The sequence below is a fragment of the Zea mays genome, chromosome 3, assembly GCF_902167145.1.
Source record: "Zea mays cultivar B73 chromosome 3, Zm-B73-REFERENCE-NAM-5.0, whole genome shotgun sequence".
Taxonomy (NCBI): domain Eukaryota; kingdom Viridiplantae; phylum Streptophyta; class Magnoliopsida; order Poales; family Poaceae; genus Zea; species Zea mays.
The window spans coordinates 189,583,394-189,599,928 of NC_050098.1; the positions used below are offsets into that span (position 1 = coordinate 189,583,394).

At 44.6% G+C, this 16,535-nt stretch overlaps 1 protein-coding gene across 1 annotated transcript; it reads left to right on the top strand.

Moving 5' to 3' along the window:
* Positions 1 to 8,858: 8,858 nt before the first annotated feature.
* Positions 8,859 to 10,176, top strand: LOC111347718 (uncharacterized). The gene has a single exon (NM_001357585.1). The coding sequence runs from the start codon at positions 9,284 to 9,286 to the stop codon at positions 9,857 to 9,859; it is 576 nt and encodes a 191-aa protein (NP_001344514.1). The 5' UTR covers positions 8,859 to 9,283; the 3' UTR covers positions 9,860 to 10,176.
* The last annotated feature ends 6,359 nt before the right edge of the window (positions 10,177 to 16,535 follow it).

The window sequence follows — 16,535 nt, forward strand, 5'->3', positions numbered from 1 at the left end:
TAAGGCTAGGGTTTAGGGTAGAAACAGACAGATATTCCCACCAAACCTGGACGACGTCAAAACTAGTGAAACTGCCACTTGGTCAGTTGAGTAGGTTACTAAGACTTGAGTTGGATCAGGAACGCGACTATCCTCGTTTCTAGCGCACAGACAATCAAACACGATCGAGAATTGTAACACTTAGAAGAGATTCGCTAGAGGCAAAAGCAGATAACTTCATTATATATATATATATATACATATATATATATATATACCATGCATGCACAAAAGATTTCTACCATACTACCACTATAACTACTATACGACTCCTACCACTACCATAGTACCTTTACTACTGCTGCTATGCTACTACTACACTATACTATCTAGGCCAGTGGCGCCTTGCCACCAGCGTTGTGGCCGCCGCTGCCTCCCTTGCTGTTGTTGCCCTTGCCATCGCCACCACCACTACTGTTGCTGCCCTTGGTTGTTGCTGTCACGGTCGCCACTATTGCTGCCCTTGATGATGTCGTCGCCTCCGATGTTGCTGCCCTTGCTGGTGCTGCTGCCTCCGATGTCCTCGTACTTCTGATCCTCTGATTCCTAACAGACCTCCTCCTTGCTCTCATCCGACTCGCCCGGGGAGGGCACCCTGGAGTCATCGGAGTCGGTCGACGGTGTGCATGGAGGGGGCGGAGAGCTCTCGCCGCCGAAGTACTTCGAATCCGTGATATAGAAGGGCATGTCGTTGGAAGGTGGATGGAACCATAATTATGATATAGAAGGGGACGAACAATTCAGCAAATACTATATAGTGAAAAATATCGTAGATTATATACACATGCTTATACTAATTTGCGTATAGTATAGATAATAAATTAACAAAAAAACTTGCACCATGCATATAATTGTATATATTAATTAACTCCAACAGAGATCAAAATAATTTGTCTCTACGACAATTGTGCAAATTAAAAGCTTCGATTACATCATGAGGGCTAATCATAGCTGTCAATTCTATATCAATAGTTGATCAAGTAACTTCGCATAAAATCATCTCCCGTTTAATTTCGTAGATGTGTTTTGATAAGTTTTGTAGCTAAAAGGATCTCTAAGTTGAGACCGGAAGGGTGACCATTAATCTTAATATATAATCCGTGAACCATTTGATGATACATGAAACTTTTACATAATTTGGCAAGACTTTTTTATCAAATCAACAAGTGATCGTAACGTGTTTTGGCGCTAAATGGTTGTATACTGAAGGTGAAGCATCAAATTCATCGCGCGCAGCTACTATCCGGTGACAATTTTGGACTGAAATTCATCGATTTTATCATTATAGGAACGAGATTGATGCTTAAAAATGCGACAAATTTCTCCTGGATAGAGAAATTTATTTTGACCAAATAAAATTCTGTATCCCTGTGTAGATACAATTTTAGAAAGTACACATCTGTAAAAACTCTCCCTTTTATGACTTTGGTTACTTTCAGCTTATTATTTATGTTCAACAGTTTTGAGACTTACAGTTGAGCTATGCTTATCTTGTGCCATGTGCACCAATATATAGCCGTGGTTTAAATAGTGTGGTTGCTATTGTTGATGTCTGCTGAAACTTAACATGTGTATATCATCCCTGTCTAGATCCCTGCAGCTTGCCGAACATGTTCGCAGGAGACTGGAACGTTAACCCCGCAAGCTGCATATATACGCAGTCGATCAGTGGATGTCTTCTTCCAGTCCGGCCGCCGCTGAGGGTGAGGAGTGGCCGACATGGAAGGAAGGAATGATCGGGGGAGAGGGCCGCCTACGCCCGACGCTCTTGGTTTGAGGAGGAAATTCCTGACACGGTTGCTTTACGCCGGAAAAGCAGATCAAGTTGTGCGACGTACGAGAGTCATAAAGTTGGGAGATCAGCGTGAGGTCTCTTCGGCACGAACGATCAGCTGGAAATGAGTGACAGAGAGAGCCATCGTTCCGCGCAGCCACAAGCTGCCACCAGCGTGCTGCGCCACAAGTTAAACTGAACTGACCTCTGAGATTACCCGAGTTGGATCCGCTAGCTAGCACTGCGAACCTGAGGCCATCTCGATTCTCTGGACAAGTTAAAAGAGGTTGAGGCTGCCTCTGTCTCGCTCCCATTTGTGGAGAGTAGAATATAGAATATTCCGGAACACGACCCACTTGAAGCCAGCGTGATCCTTAAAACACAGAAGTGGCTGTACGTAGACGACGACGGAGGCGCAGCTATCGCATTCCCGAACGAATGCATTTGGGTCATCGGCCTCTGTTTTTAACTGCCTCACGTAGCTCAGGTTCAAAGCATCCAAGCAAGCAACAGTTCTAGCCACCAGTACCACCAGCACAGTGACGCGGACGCCATACGACGCGGTCTCCAATGACGCCAACTCCCCGTAGCCAGGTGGCCACCCGCGTCACTGCTGTACGCGGCAAAAGTTGACACGGCACGACTCGGTACTTTCTGCCCACTGCACTCGCCGAGGTGCGAGGATGATTTTTTTTTTCTATCGCGTGGCAGTTTCACGGATTCGTCACGTAAGAAAAATCGCATTCTATACTGTGCGTCCAACGAAACGTGCACACATCCGACGCGGAGCACGTAATCCTTGCTGGGGGTTGGGGGCACCCGCTTTGTCCCATTGTGCGCCGCAGAGGATATTTTTTTCACTTATATCTATGATATATGTGTCCTATAAGGAAACAGCAGAACGCCACGACCCCGCCCGCGCAGAAATATCTCGCTGCTGACCGGCACAACAACAGTGACACAGCACGGTCATGCATGTACTAGCAGTGCAGAGCTTACACGCGACAAAGTAAAGAAAACAACGTGATACTACGCTGATCTGTTTGCAGTGGCGGTACTGTTTTGCCTCTGTTTTTATGATATATGACTAGCTTGCTTGTACTTTGCTACGGTTTATATATATCATATATAAATAGATACTAAAATATTTATTTAAATATAATCATTGTTTATTTTTATACACTATGAGTTATCTTGTGCCAAATATTAGTTCTAAACTTCTAACTTGAGGACAACAAAGTAGAAAACCATATATTTCAGGCCCTGCACAAGAGAAAAAGTTGGTAGGAAGAGTTTTATAAGTTGTTTGGTTTGAGTAATGAGCTAGTCCATCATCTTCTCACTCCTCATTTTTTTGTTTGGTTTGTGGAATAGATTGAGTTGATCCATCATCACCTCATTCCTTTCAAAGAGTACGTACTATGGACATCCACATGTTGCGGATGATGACGAGTACGTACTATGGACCTTCTCTCCATCGTATGTGTTGGACTGAAAAAATATCTGAACACAGTAAAGTACGAAGTTTTGATAAGTGATACGTAATTCCAAGGCCACCTTCTCAACAGTGCCGTCAAAATCGCCTCTTTTTAAAAAAAAAATCAAGTGCCAAGCTAAAATGACAGTAGCAACAGCGGCTGGTCTCGTCCATTCGACGAGCCTTTTTGAGCTCGCAATCGGAGGTGCACATAGCTCCGGATGGTTTGTCTTTCAAAGAGAAAAGTGGCTCCGGATTTGTTAAAGACGATGCACATCTACCTGGCCAGATAAACTATGCACATCGTGACAAGGTTGCTGATCTCTTGTCACTGGCTTTATTGCTTTGCGGGCTTTACTGCACAGTGCACACGTTTATTTTTGGAAGATAGGAAATGACTTCGTGCATGGATGCTTTTGTTCTGATACTTCCTTCATCCCCGTCCCAAAGTATATATATAGTTCTAGATTTATTCTAAATCAGAATATATTTTAAGTTCCACTAATTCTATAAAATAATATATTAATATGAACCAAACACTATAAATATACACGTCAAGGAATACATTTTCATAATACATGTACTTGAAATGATGAGTGGCGTGAGCTGGTGATGATATTTTTACAAACTCAGTTAAATTTAAAATTAATTGATTCTGAACAAACTTAAAATTAATATTGCTTTCGTTATTGAGGTGGTACTTGAGTTGGGGTTTAGATGATAAGGTGAGCATGCCGCGTATGCAGACATTTATTCATTTTCACTTGTGTACTGGCGCTGTCACCGGACTGTGACAGGCCGAAATACGTACTAGTAGATATATAGAGAGTAGACTAGTCTAGAGATAAGGGTGCACTTGGCTCTCCCTGGAAAAGCATCCTGCTCCTCGCTGCACATACTGCCTGTAACATGTTTATTTGTAGCTAACCCTGTCTTTCTGTTTTTTATTTTTAATTTTCAACTTCACTTTGTAGATAATAAATCCTACAGTATAAAATAGTGTTTGTTTGTCCATAGAACTGAGCTAGTGGCCTTAGACTAAATAAAACTTTCTCCTTTACTGCTCACTAGTAGTAGAATTTAAGGATGGATTAGACTAACTTTTGGGTGGATCCGCAGTGTCAGGAGCTGATATGGTGATGTGTGCATGCGCACTACGCAAAGGGGAAAAAAACTCGACGAAACGAAACTGTTATGGCGGCCCGCCGCACTAGTGCACTACAATGTTTTTACTAACGTGCTTCAGCATGCCATCCATATTGCACAGGTGAAAAAGCCTTCATTAGTACTCTTCTCTCTCCTACCTACACTACCAAATGTAAAGAATGTGCCGCTTAGATCTTGGAAGTTTAAATGATATAGGTGCGTGCCTAAATTTTTTAACTGATGAACCATATGTCTTGTTAATGGCTTGTTGGGTTGAGAGTGGCCGGATTGAAGTGATTGGAGAGGATTAAATTCATTACTAATAAAAAAATAAATAGAAGATGGTTTATTCTTCAATTCTATCTGATCCATATGCAATCGAACAAGATCTAAGATGGCATACCAGCATGTTATACTTTTTCTACACTTATTAAACGCACCAATAGATCTTTTCTTCTCCTTGGTTCCCCTTCTTTTGTGGTGGTCGTAGCCCGTAGATAGTGTAGCGTGAGATAAGCGATAAACAAGGGTCCACTTGTGTAAGAAGATGGACGAAGAAGGGTTAACATAAAAAGACATGTTATGTTCGCAATACCTAAGAGGCGTCTATGTGGCTGGTATAGACATGCAGCACACCACCTAACAAGTTTAGAGATGCATAATTGCATTTTTTTTTTTAAGTTTGTGAACCTAAGTAACATGTCCATACAAATTTAAGGGTTACTGATATATTTAACTCTTTAATTAATTGGTTTTAGGTTTTTATTAATTGATTTACAAAAGTTTTCCTAAGCCTCCTAACAAAAAATGTTAGAATCATTGGTCTGCTTCTTTGAGAAAGTTTTATTCGCCCCACACGAGAGAGTTGAACAAATAATATAGCATGTGTGATGTTGGCTCTAGTGAAGGGAAGCTCTTTGGCATCTGCCATCAAAAATGGAAATTGATTCTAAAGGAGTTGAGCTGGAGATATGAGATATTGTTGGTTGGTAGAATGAAAGGAATACTATTTTAATGGGAACTGAGAAAAGGAATAATCTCCAATACAGGTCCCAAAGAAGAAAGATGAAAGGAAGTAGTGAAATAAAAAATGCACACATCAAAATAAAATTCACAAAAAAAACTACCAAGTCAAATGTCCAATGAGAACAAAGATTAAGAAGGACATGAAATCCATTAGCAACTCTATCCGCTATTCTACTATTCCATTATTGATATTCATGAACTAATAGAAAAATAAAGAGATCACATCATCTATTAATCTAGGGTAAACCCACCCAAAGGTAACAGACTACACAAAAGCGCAGTGCCCTCCCTTGCCATACTCTAAATACTACTAGTGTGTTTCTAGCAATGCACTCTCTTTATTCTAAACTATAAGACGTTTTGGCTTTTTTAGTTCATAGTTTTTGCTATGAACTCTAGATACATTAATAAAAACGTATCTAGAAAGAGTCTAAAATATCTTATAATTTGGAATGGAGGGAGTATTTATTTTGCAAATGTTGTTTTTTTCTTTAAGGACACCTATCCGTCGGGGAGGCCTGAGAGGCGGTGGTTTACCCTGTGGCGGAATGTTTCGATAAAAAACTACAATTATATCACACATGTGAAAAACTACCCACACCCGACTTTTGAACCTTTTAGGGCCTGTTTGTTAACATTTTTAAAAAACTATGGTTTTACAATACCATGCTTTGCAATTATCACAATAATACTATGGTTTTGGCCAACTCCAAGAATAGTATCTATTGTTTGGATACAATAATGTAAACCATGGTATTTAGGCAAAAGTTAGTCATTTCATGAAAACTTTGGGTTAGAGTGGAGTTTTCAATACTCCAAAAGTACTATGATATCTAGAATGCCATGGTTTTAAAAACATAGTTTTAGAAAAGCAACCAAACACCTCATGACAAAAAATATTATGGTATTCCTATAAATGATACCATTGTCTAGAAACTATAAAACTATTTTACTTCCAAACATTCTCTTATTCTTTCATGGCATCTTCTCTAACCCGACAATGTTAGGACTCGGTGTTTGAGATTCACAGTTTCTATGAGAGATACCAACCTTAACAGGAAGTTCATATGTGGTAGGAAGGCTAGGTGAATAAGTGGGCATATAGCCATGTAGCGATGTTGTTGCGGCTACAGATGTGTGAGGTGGAGAGAGCCAAATGAGTGGCTAGAGGTCAATGGCTTAGGCATCACAAGTTGATGGGTTAGCAGCGGATCCAATAATAAAGAGCTCTCGAAGCAAAAGGCGGGTGTGACAGAGTCACACAATGATGATGCCCAACGATGAGCTGCTCGTGAAGATGAAGTGGGGTAAAAAGATAACCTCATAATCATCTCATCTTGATCAAATACCTTTAAATCAAGTTGGAAGAGAAAATTTATCCGGTGTGAAGTGCAAACAAATCCTTTAGGAATACTTGTAGGTTTAGAGATTATTAAGGATTCTTCACTAGATAGCCTCGCTTGCCTTCATCATTTTGAGCCACATGTTCTTATTCTTATCCAACTTCTAAGACTGCCTCTAGCAGGTCAAGGATACAGAAAATAAGTAACAAAATCGTACTATTCATGCGTCCAGTAGATCGATCATGTGTCGCGCAAAATGCATGTCCTCTCACGGCGTCGTGCATATCCGCGAGCTCCCACGGTTGCGCAAAAGCTGGTTTCCTTAGCGGTGCACAGTAAAACACATAGCCTCAATATTCATGTGTGTGCTGATATTAAATTGATGTGTGACCATATTAAGTATTAACAACATATTTTGTGCGACGCTTTCGTCGCCACAAACATCACGGAACCGCATCCGCAACACTGCTAAAGACAACCTAAGGAATTAGAGGATCTCCATCAGATTGAGGATATCGAATCCACTATATGCAACTAAGGGCTGATTTGGTGACTAGTGATCACAGGAGGATTGAAAGGGATTGAGGGGGAAATTAGTTCATTTCCCCTCAATCCCCTCCAACTCCCGTGATCCCCTTGTCACCAAATGAACCCTAAAGAAGATTGAGAAATCAGACTTTTAGTGTATAGGAAAACTATGTTCCAGGAAATTGAGAAAAATCTACTCCCTTTATTATTCTCCTTCTAGGTGGGGCCCATATGTTATTGGAACTTCTCTTCCTCCTCTCTCACTAGGTTTGTGGTTTGTCAACAGGTTGGAAGAGTTTAGGAGAAGTGTCACCTCCCCTTGCCCTCTATGCCCCTTTGTTGACATGTCGATCGAGGAGATGAGTAGCGCCAATGCCGACTATGCTGCATAGCAGAACAAGTCACTGCCCGACCTACAGTCTGTCGCATGACCATGTGAAGACTAGGCCTGTTTAGTTTCCTACCTAAGGCGATACAATCTGCCTAACCTTAGTCGCTCGAATTGAAGAACTAAGTTTATGCAGAAAAGTTAGACATGTTGTGGCGCCTTAGGCAGCAAACCAAAATAACCTCTGGCTTTCGCTAGTCGCTTCTTGCATGCCCCGTTGATGAAATACAAGCAATGGAGGAGGAGGTACCTAGGACCAGGAGCACCATCGGGAACCTATCAACGTCGCTCAATCATAGATCGAAGGGCATGAGTTTCTATTCGACGATTGTCGGTGATGGCTTGGTCCAGTGGGGGCTAAGTGCCTGTGAGAGAAGGGGGAGGAACAACGATCGAGAAAAAGGCTACTTGCTCATCACTATCCAAGGGATTGTGTAGAGATTTCGAGGGTCCTAGAAAATACAGAAAAAAGATACTTCCTTCGTTCCAAAATAGTATGTGTTCTAGCTCTTGATTTTTGTGTCTATATTCACCTAAATGATGATGAATATAAATACATATATAAATCACATACATTGTATTGTATGAATTCTCTAAAAAACCAACACGAATTTTATTTTAGGACGGAAGGAACATATCAAAGCAGATTTTTTACCTCTATGACAGTTTTTATAGGAATAGATTATTTTTCTAATCTGGCGGAGATGATATTAAGACTTTCAAAGCGTTTGAGGAGGTACCACAACTCAGAAGCTGGATTGGATCATCCGATCCAGGTTCATCCACACGGCCAAACCCGATTGCTTCCATCCATGCAGAACTTGGGAAGCCATTGTTCCATGCGACTATGCCTTTGGCGGTTTGGCCTCTGCCTCAGCTGGTCAGTCCAGCCCTCAGGACAACTGAGCAGAGAGGCCGATGGCGTGGAGCCCGGCCAGCGGCCAGGCCGGCAGTAATAAAAGGAAACGAAAAGCACGCGCAGGTTTTGCATCAGCGCACGCCCGTTGCCGCGTGATTTGCACGGACAAGCACCAAATAGGTGCATGCGCAACAAGCCTACGAGACGGGCACAGATATTTATCATGTGAGGCGCGAACTTTTGCAAGGCCCACCATAAAGTGACCCGGAACCGACCCTCCGCTCCAACCGCCGCCGAGCGGCGCTGCGCCTGAGTCTGAGCTCCCCGAGATCTTGCCTCCCCGCTATAAAATCTCCATCTCCGGACGCTTGCGCAGGGGGAGGGGAGCTTTCCACTTCACGGCTGATGAGTGATGACCCTACCAGAAATCGACCCGATACGGCTCCTGCGCCAGATCGTCCATCAATAGCCCGAATCACACTCATCACAAGCCTCAAACTTTTCCAAACCAATTTAGATGCGGCGTGAGTGCTAAAGCGCTCTCTGGACTCTGTTTCGCAGTGGCCGCAGCTGCAGCGTCCTCTTCCCTTTTTGCCATCCAGCATCACCTGTGCCGCCGGCGCGTAATTGCACCGCGGTCACTGGTTAATAGGAAGAAGGGAAGGAGGAGGGGGGAGCGGTGTGCCGGGGTATCGTCGTGCCCATGGGCGTGCACGCCAGGTCGATGAGCTGGTATATGGGGTCGCCGGCGCCGGGGAGCGCCGCCGAGGGCGAGGGGCAGCGCGCGCTGAGAAGCAGCTCCGGTGGCAGCGACGGCAGCTTCGACACCAACATGGTCATCATCCTCGCCGCGCTGCTGTTCGCGCTCCTCTTCGCGATGGGCCTCAACTCGCTCGCGCGCTGCCTCATCCGCTGGGCACGCCGCGCGCCGGCCGGGGAGGACGGCGGCGCCGGCGGGCTAAAGAAGCGCGCGCTCCGGAGCATCCCCGTCGAGGTGTACGGCGCGTGCGGCGCCGACGGGGCGGCGGCTGTCGCCGCCGACGTCTGCGCCATCTGCCTCGGCGAGTTCGCGGACGGCGAGAAGGTGCGCGTGCTGCCGCGCTGCGCCCACGGCTTCCACGTCCGCTGCGTCGACACCTGGCTCCTGTCGCACGACTCCTGCCCCACGTGCCGGGGCTCCGTGCTCGACGGCGCAAAGGCCGCCGCCTCTGCTCCCGCCGCCGGGGGCAACCGGCGGCAGGGAAGCGAGGCTGCTGCCATCGCAATTGTCATTGGATGACGTGGACGTGTGGGGGCCCGCGTGCCCACTGGTGGTGGAGCCACACGGTATGCGAGACTAGCTTCGTTCCGTGGTAGTGAGATATTTTGCTGTGATGAGAAGCCGACGAGTCGCGGCGGCCCATCTCTCAGTCAAGACACAGCATGGCCTTCAGGATATTATCCCTTCGGTCTGTACTTGTGCATGGTCGTCGCAGCTGATCCTGTTTGTGTATACTAGGAGTGGATGATGAGGTATGCCGCTATAGGCTTGCAATAATACAGTTTTGTTTGTACATGTTCGATTTGACACAATTTTAGAGCACTGAGCAGAGCACACATGGACTAGTATTCTAAGATGTACGGTGGACGTCTATTTTGCACTGACAAATTTAGAATTATTCTACCATTTTAAGTTTTGCTACTCTACCATCGTTTTGAGAGGCTTCACCTAAATGAACATAACGCCCACCCTACAATATCATTTGGTCATTTACAAGTTGTTTGGTTTGAGGAATGATCTAGTCCATCGTCTTCTCACTCCTCACTTTTTTGTTTGGTTTGTGGAATGGATTGAGTTGATCAATATCACCTCATTCCTTATAGTTATTTAGTTAATACTAATATGAGGCATAAGGTCATCCCACCAAATTTGAGGAATGGACCCATGATGCACCACCACATTTTGGATGAAGTGATTCCTCAAACCAAACATCCCCTTAATAAAATGAAAAATATAGAAATGAATATATTTATAGGGACATTGAGGGGCCCTGTTGTTGTTCATGCATTCACTATGGTCCCTGATCTTGTTTGTCACAGCCCCTATTATCCTCGTATGTCTCTGTAAAATTAGCCATCAATGTCCCTATAAAATATAAAAATTCCTTGTTTCGGTTTATTAAAGAACTAAATGGCATTATAGTGTATGCGGCATGTTCTATAATGACATTTGAGCAAAACCGCTTAAAACGATGGCAAAGTGGCGAAACCTATTTTTTATAATAAAAAATCCAAATTTATCATTTTGCATGTGTTTTATGCAGTGGAGCTATATATAAACACCCAGTGCATTGCTACTGTTTTTATATATCACATAGATAGACTTTATTTTATATTATGCTTGAGTATAGAATATAAAACACAAAATATGTGTTATATTGGTAAGGTAGGTGTGAATATGAAACCAACAACAAAATTCAAACCCCGACTTATGCATAATTGTATCTTAATTTTACATAAAGCTAAAAGAGGAGAGGTGAGAACAAACAAAGTGTGTGTCGAACATTGGAAAGTGGTGTTCTTTTATATAAACACCTATAAAACAAATGTTTGCTCGTGAAGATTAAGTTAGATATGAGGGCCATTTTTGCTGCTACGTAGGTAGTTTCTATCGCTGACTAGGTCATGGCAACAAAGTAGATAAAATATATGTAACACCCTGAATTTTTGCTAACATTAAATTTTGTTTTTAAAAGGGCTAAATCCTAATTTTGTTTTCCCACTTTTTATTCAAAATGATAGAGCTATTTTGGGGATAAAAGAGAATTAATAAAGTGGAACTTAGGTTCTACATGTTGTGTTGCATTCCATGCTGGAGCATAAATCTTTTGGTTGTCTAGATTGCTTCAGTAAAAGAATTTAGTTAAGATTCAAGCACCTCTTTGAATTAAAATCCAAAAATGTTGTACCTTTTTTAAAAAAGAAATACCTTTTTCCTTCCCCTCCCTTCCCCTAGCCAGGTTTTCGGCCCAGCCCATCTTAGTCGCGTGCCCGCGCTACGCACACATGCAAGCGTCCGCGCCTAAGCCATCACTGTGTAGTGGGGCTCGCCCGCCATTCAGCACTCCACCAGCCGTCATCATGCGCAAAGGAGCCGTCCATGGGGGCCGCCTATCACATATCATTCTCCCCATTTGCAATGGTTTCTTTCGTTCGACTCGACCAGGACGCGAGTTCGCGGCAAAGTCAGCAACCGCCCAGCCCAATCTCCCCTCCTCGCCATGACCCGAATCGAATCATCCCCGCATAAGACCATGGCCCTGCACACTCTCCCCTCCCTAGATCTCGTAGAGCGCAATCGTGTCCATGCACACAACAACTGTGCCGCGCTCGTCGTCGCGTGCTGGAGCACCATTTGCTCGCAACCATTCCTATCCGAAGAATCGTCGTATTGTGCCCCAAGGTTAGATGTGCCCCATTCCTCTCCCCATCTCCATCGCCTCCCTTTGTGTCGTCTGACGAAACCCGTTCTGTCCTCGCCCTGCGCGCACGCGTGCTCGCACGATGCCATTGTGGCTCCATCGTAATCCCCTCGATGAGTCGCTCTATGTCGTTGTCTAGCCTTGAATCGTTGTGTGCCGCTCCGTGCAGACCTCGACGTTCGCGTCAGTAAACCCTAAAAATATGGTTTATAGTATTAGTACATCTTGGAAAAAACTATAGTTTATTTAAAAGCCTATGTGTTATTGGTAAATGCATGTCCCCATTAAATAAGGTATAAAAAATTTCAAATAATTGGAGGTAAAATATCTCTTAAACATGGACTCCTCGCCTTTAAAGTTATTCACTCCTAAAACAAATAATTGATAGATATTCATTATGAATTAAATTAAAAATTTATCCCACATTCAAAATACTAATTTGCTATAAGGAATAATGTATAATTCATACTTAAAATAATTGCTTAAACGGGAATAATAATGAATAAATAAAATAAAAATATTGATGCATGACATATTGGAGTCTTGGTTTGTTGCAATTTGAAGTTGAATGTTTAAACATGATCCAAATTTGAAGTTGAAATAGAAAAGAAAACTGAAAAAATGAAAAGAAAAATAGAAAGTGCTTTACTAATCGTCTTGGGCCCCCTTTCCGTGATCCTCGTCCTAGTTGGCTCCTAGGGCGTCAACCCAGTGCGCCATCATGCGGCCCACGCCATCTCCCCCTTTTTCTTTTATTCCGCGTGACACTGACACATGGGCCCCCGTAGCCAGCTCTTTACCCGTCTGGCTGGGGCTCTGTCTAGCGGGACCGCTCGATAAGCCCTCTCTTCTTCCACCTCACGCCCGTGGCCGCAACAAACGCTGTGGATTCCACACCACCGTCTTGTCCGCATTCAAGTATGATTCACCTCTCGTTTCCATGCCCTATAAAAAATGGAGCCACATATAGTGTTCCTGAAAGCCGAAGCCATCGCGTGCCAAGACTGTTGCTCGCACAGAGAAATAGAAAACATATTGTTGTGATCGTGAGGGCCACCGCCGGCATGTATCCGCGTTCACGTTGCCGTCGGATCTTCACTGCGGGATCAAGTGTGATCGTCGAACCACGTATAAGCTGAAGCTACCACCTATCCAACGAAAGACCAGCCAGAGTGTGACAAATTGGTCGCCGAAGATTTGTCTTCCACCGCGGTGACCGTGCTCCGGGGGCACGACACGACATCACTTCAACGCCGGTGAGTAAATGGTTCACCGTTCTTTCCGCATCGTGTAGCGCTTCACGGATAGGGGAATCGTGGATCCGGTCGTTGGTACGAGTTTCACCGATGACGGCGCCGCCGCGGGAGCCGATTTCTCGTCGTCATGCTCGAGGCTATGGAGAAGACGGGGCACTGATTGTCCATCTCAGGATATGCGGTCTGGATTGGCCAAAGCGTACTCCTGTAGCCCGATTCAATCGAGGTGGTTGGATCTCAAAGGGACGGGCAAAAATAGGAACAATGATACTGTTTCGGTGTATTGAGTCTGGGCCCTCGGATCGTGATCTCACGGCTCGAGGTCAGCTGGATGGGAATCGAGTGAGGACCGTATATCCAGGATCCAGCGGTCGGTAGTGCATACATATTCAAATATGGCTTGATTGGTTGCCCACATCGTCTTGTCCTAGGCCACCGCGTGCGTTGACTTTGTGCAAGCGTGTGTTTGGTTGGACGTATAAAGAAGACCCGGCTTGTATGAGCGGATACAAAATAAGTTATTTTGAGACTATTTTGGTGCATCTATGCTTATGGCAGAATCTGGTGTAGCCACCCGGCCAAGCTCCCGCGAGCGTGGCTCAGGGTGCTCAGGCATCCAATCAGATGGATAATGTCTGATCTAATCTTGGCAGTCGGATATAGATCTAACGGTCCATATGAGTCCATACATCTTCACCGCACGCTTTTCACAAAAGAGCCCCTGGGAACTCAGGGAATTGACCCGTCCTCCACTGTGGTTAGGAAAGACTCGATTTTAGTCCCTAGTTTTTTTATAGAAACCCCCTGGTATTTCTAAATGTGCCCTATAAGCTAATTCTAGTATAAAATAAAAACTAAAAAGACTTGAAAACTTGTATAAATAATATCTTGATCATTTTAACTCTATCTTAGTCTGTTCCAATTATGTTAACTTTACTATAAAATTGCCTACACTACAGTAACATTATTTTACCATGTGCCATGTTTTTTTAAAAATAAACCAACTAAATTGTTGGGCCTATGTTACTGGATATTTTTCCAACTAAAACTAAATGTAATGTTTCAATTTGGTCTATAAATATAAGATGACTAAATATGAACTCCACTCAAGTTATAACTTAGATTAAAGTTGAGTTAGTTATATTCTTCTCACATGATTTATATTAATCAACATAGAATATAGTTCTATTGTGAAATCACCTAAGAACTTCAGAAAACCGTATCTTTTCAACCGTAACTCCAATTTTAGTGGTTCTCGAACCTGCAATCTCGTAGTGGCACATAGAATATTTTTACACAGTTTGTTGTCATGTTTGGTGTAATGTTGTTTTTTACCTATTCATTGGTTATCTTTATGTATTGCTATGAGTGGCAGCGAGGTCACGAGAAACCCGAAGATTTAATTGGAGACCTGAAATTGCACCAAAAAGGCAAGTTGTGCCCTTGATCACTCTTATTTACATAATAATGTTCTTGTTAATCACTGTGACATGCTTAGGTCAATTTGATGGGACCTAATATGATACCTTAGTTTTGTTCACCCGACACCTTGCAAACAGATGAACTATTGGGTAGTCTTGCTATTGCTCTACCTGATTTTGGGATTAATGTTATATCTGAATTATGATCATGTTCTGTTATTATTGTTGGTTTAATTATTGTGCATGATAAGATTATTGTGATAATTGGAACCTTGAGAACCACCCGGGAAAACAATGCTACCACAAAGGTGGTATGTGACGCCTTGGCTGACTAATTAGGAAATCTAGTCGAGGACTACCTTACCCGAAAGGGGCAAGGGCGGTAGAGGTGCTGCCAGTATAGGGAGGTTCTCGAGTCGATCATGATGTGATGACTTTTTGGACGAGAGATTCCTATATCGCCCTTCTCAGAAACCGTAGCGGGTTTATGAACCTAGTGGAACTTTGTAAAGGCCTCGTAGTGCTATCTTGCTGTAACACTCTGAATTTGGGGTATAAAATTTCTTTCCAATTATCACTCAAATTTAGGTGTTACTCTTCTCTCTCTAGTTTCCATCTCTCTCTAGCTTCTCTCTTTCTTTTTCCTTTTGAGTAGATTTAGCTTAATTAGGGAGAGATTAATTATTTATTTTTGCCAAAACATTATGAGTCATGAAATGTTGCATCATGCTGAGCTTAAATATTCTTTAAATTGTTGCACATGTTTGAATTAGTTTGAATTTGAAACTTGGTTTGAATTTGAATTGAAAACCCTAGAGAAAAAGAAATGGAAAAGCAATTAGAAATTCCAGGGAAATAGAAAAACCCAAAGCAGCCTAGCCGGCCAAGCTCGGCCCAGCCAGGCCACGCGCCAGCGTCGCCTGACAGGTGGGTTCCACCTGTCAGCGGCGGTTTCCTTCCCCGCGCACTCTCTCTTTCTCCCTCTGCCCAGTGGGGTCGGGTTGTCGGCACCGGTTGCCCTTGCCTGCGCGTTCCTCTCCCTCTCTTTCTCGCGGGCCCGCTTCGCCAGACGCCAAGCCGTTACCCCCGCGTGCCCGCTCTCTCTCTCGCTGCACTGTGGGACCGCCCTATCATGGACCAGCACGCGCGCACTCACGCATGCACGCTGAGATCCGCGACCACGTCGCCCGCCCACGCACCCCAGCTCCTTTTTGAGCACCGCCCGCACTCACTTCCCCGTCCCATTTCGCACAGCCTCGCTTCCTCTCGCGCTCTGCCCACGCCGCTCGACCTCGCCGGAGACCCGCGCCCGTGCGTGCCGGTCATTTAGCCCGCCGGAAGCCGCGCCAGGCCACCCCGAAGTGAGACACCCGTTCCCACGCTCGATTTTCCCTATTGTGCTTTGTTGTTGGCCGATTTCGGGTTCGCCGGAGGTTGGCCGTGGCGGTACGCCGCACCCACGTGGTGGCCGGCCAAATTGGCCTGGTCCAGTGCCCCCCGCAACTGCCCCTGTCGTTCCCCTCGCCCTGCTGAAGTTAGTCCAGGCCTTAGCGCGCCTCAGACCCCCTCCCCGAGGCCGGAATCCCTCACCGGAGTTACCTGACCCGCCCAGAGTCCTCCCTCAGCCATTCCCCCCTCTCTGACCCTGGTCTCGAGGCCACAACCCACCAGTGAGTTCGCTGCGCCTTCCCCTTCGTTTTTGGCCAGCTCTGGCGACCCCGGAACCACCGGAGCTCGCACCCGCCCCAACTCCGGCGACCTCACCGCCGCGAGAAGGAGCGGCGCTGCCCGCAGTCGATAACCCCTCCTGGCTTTGA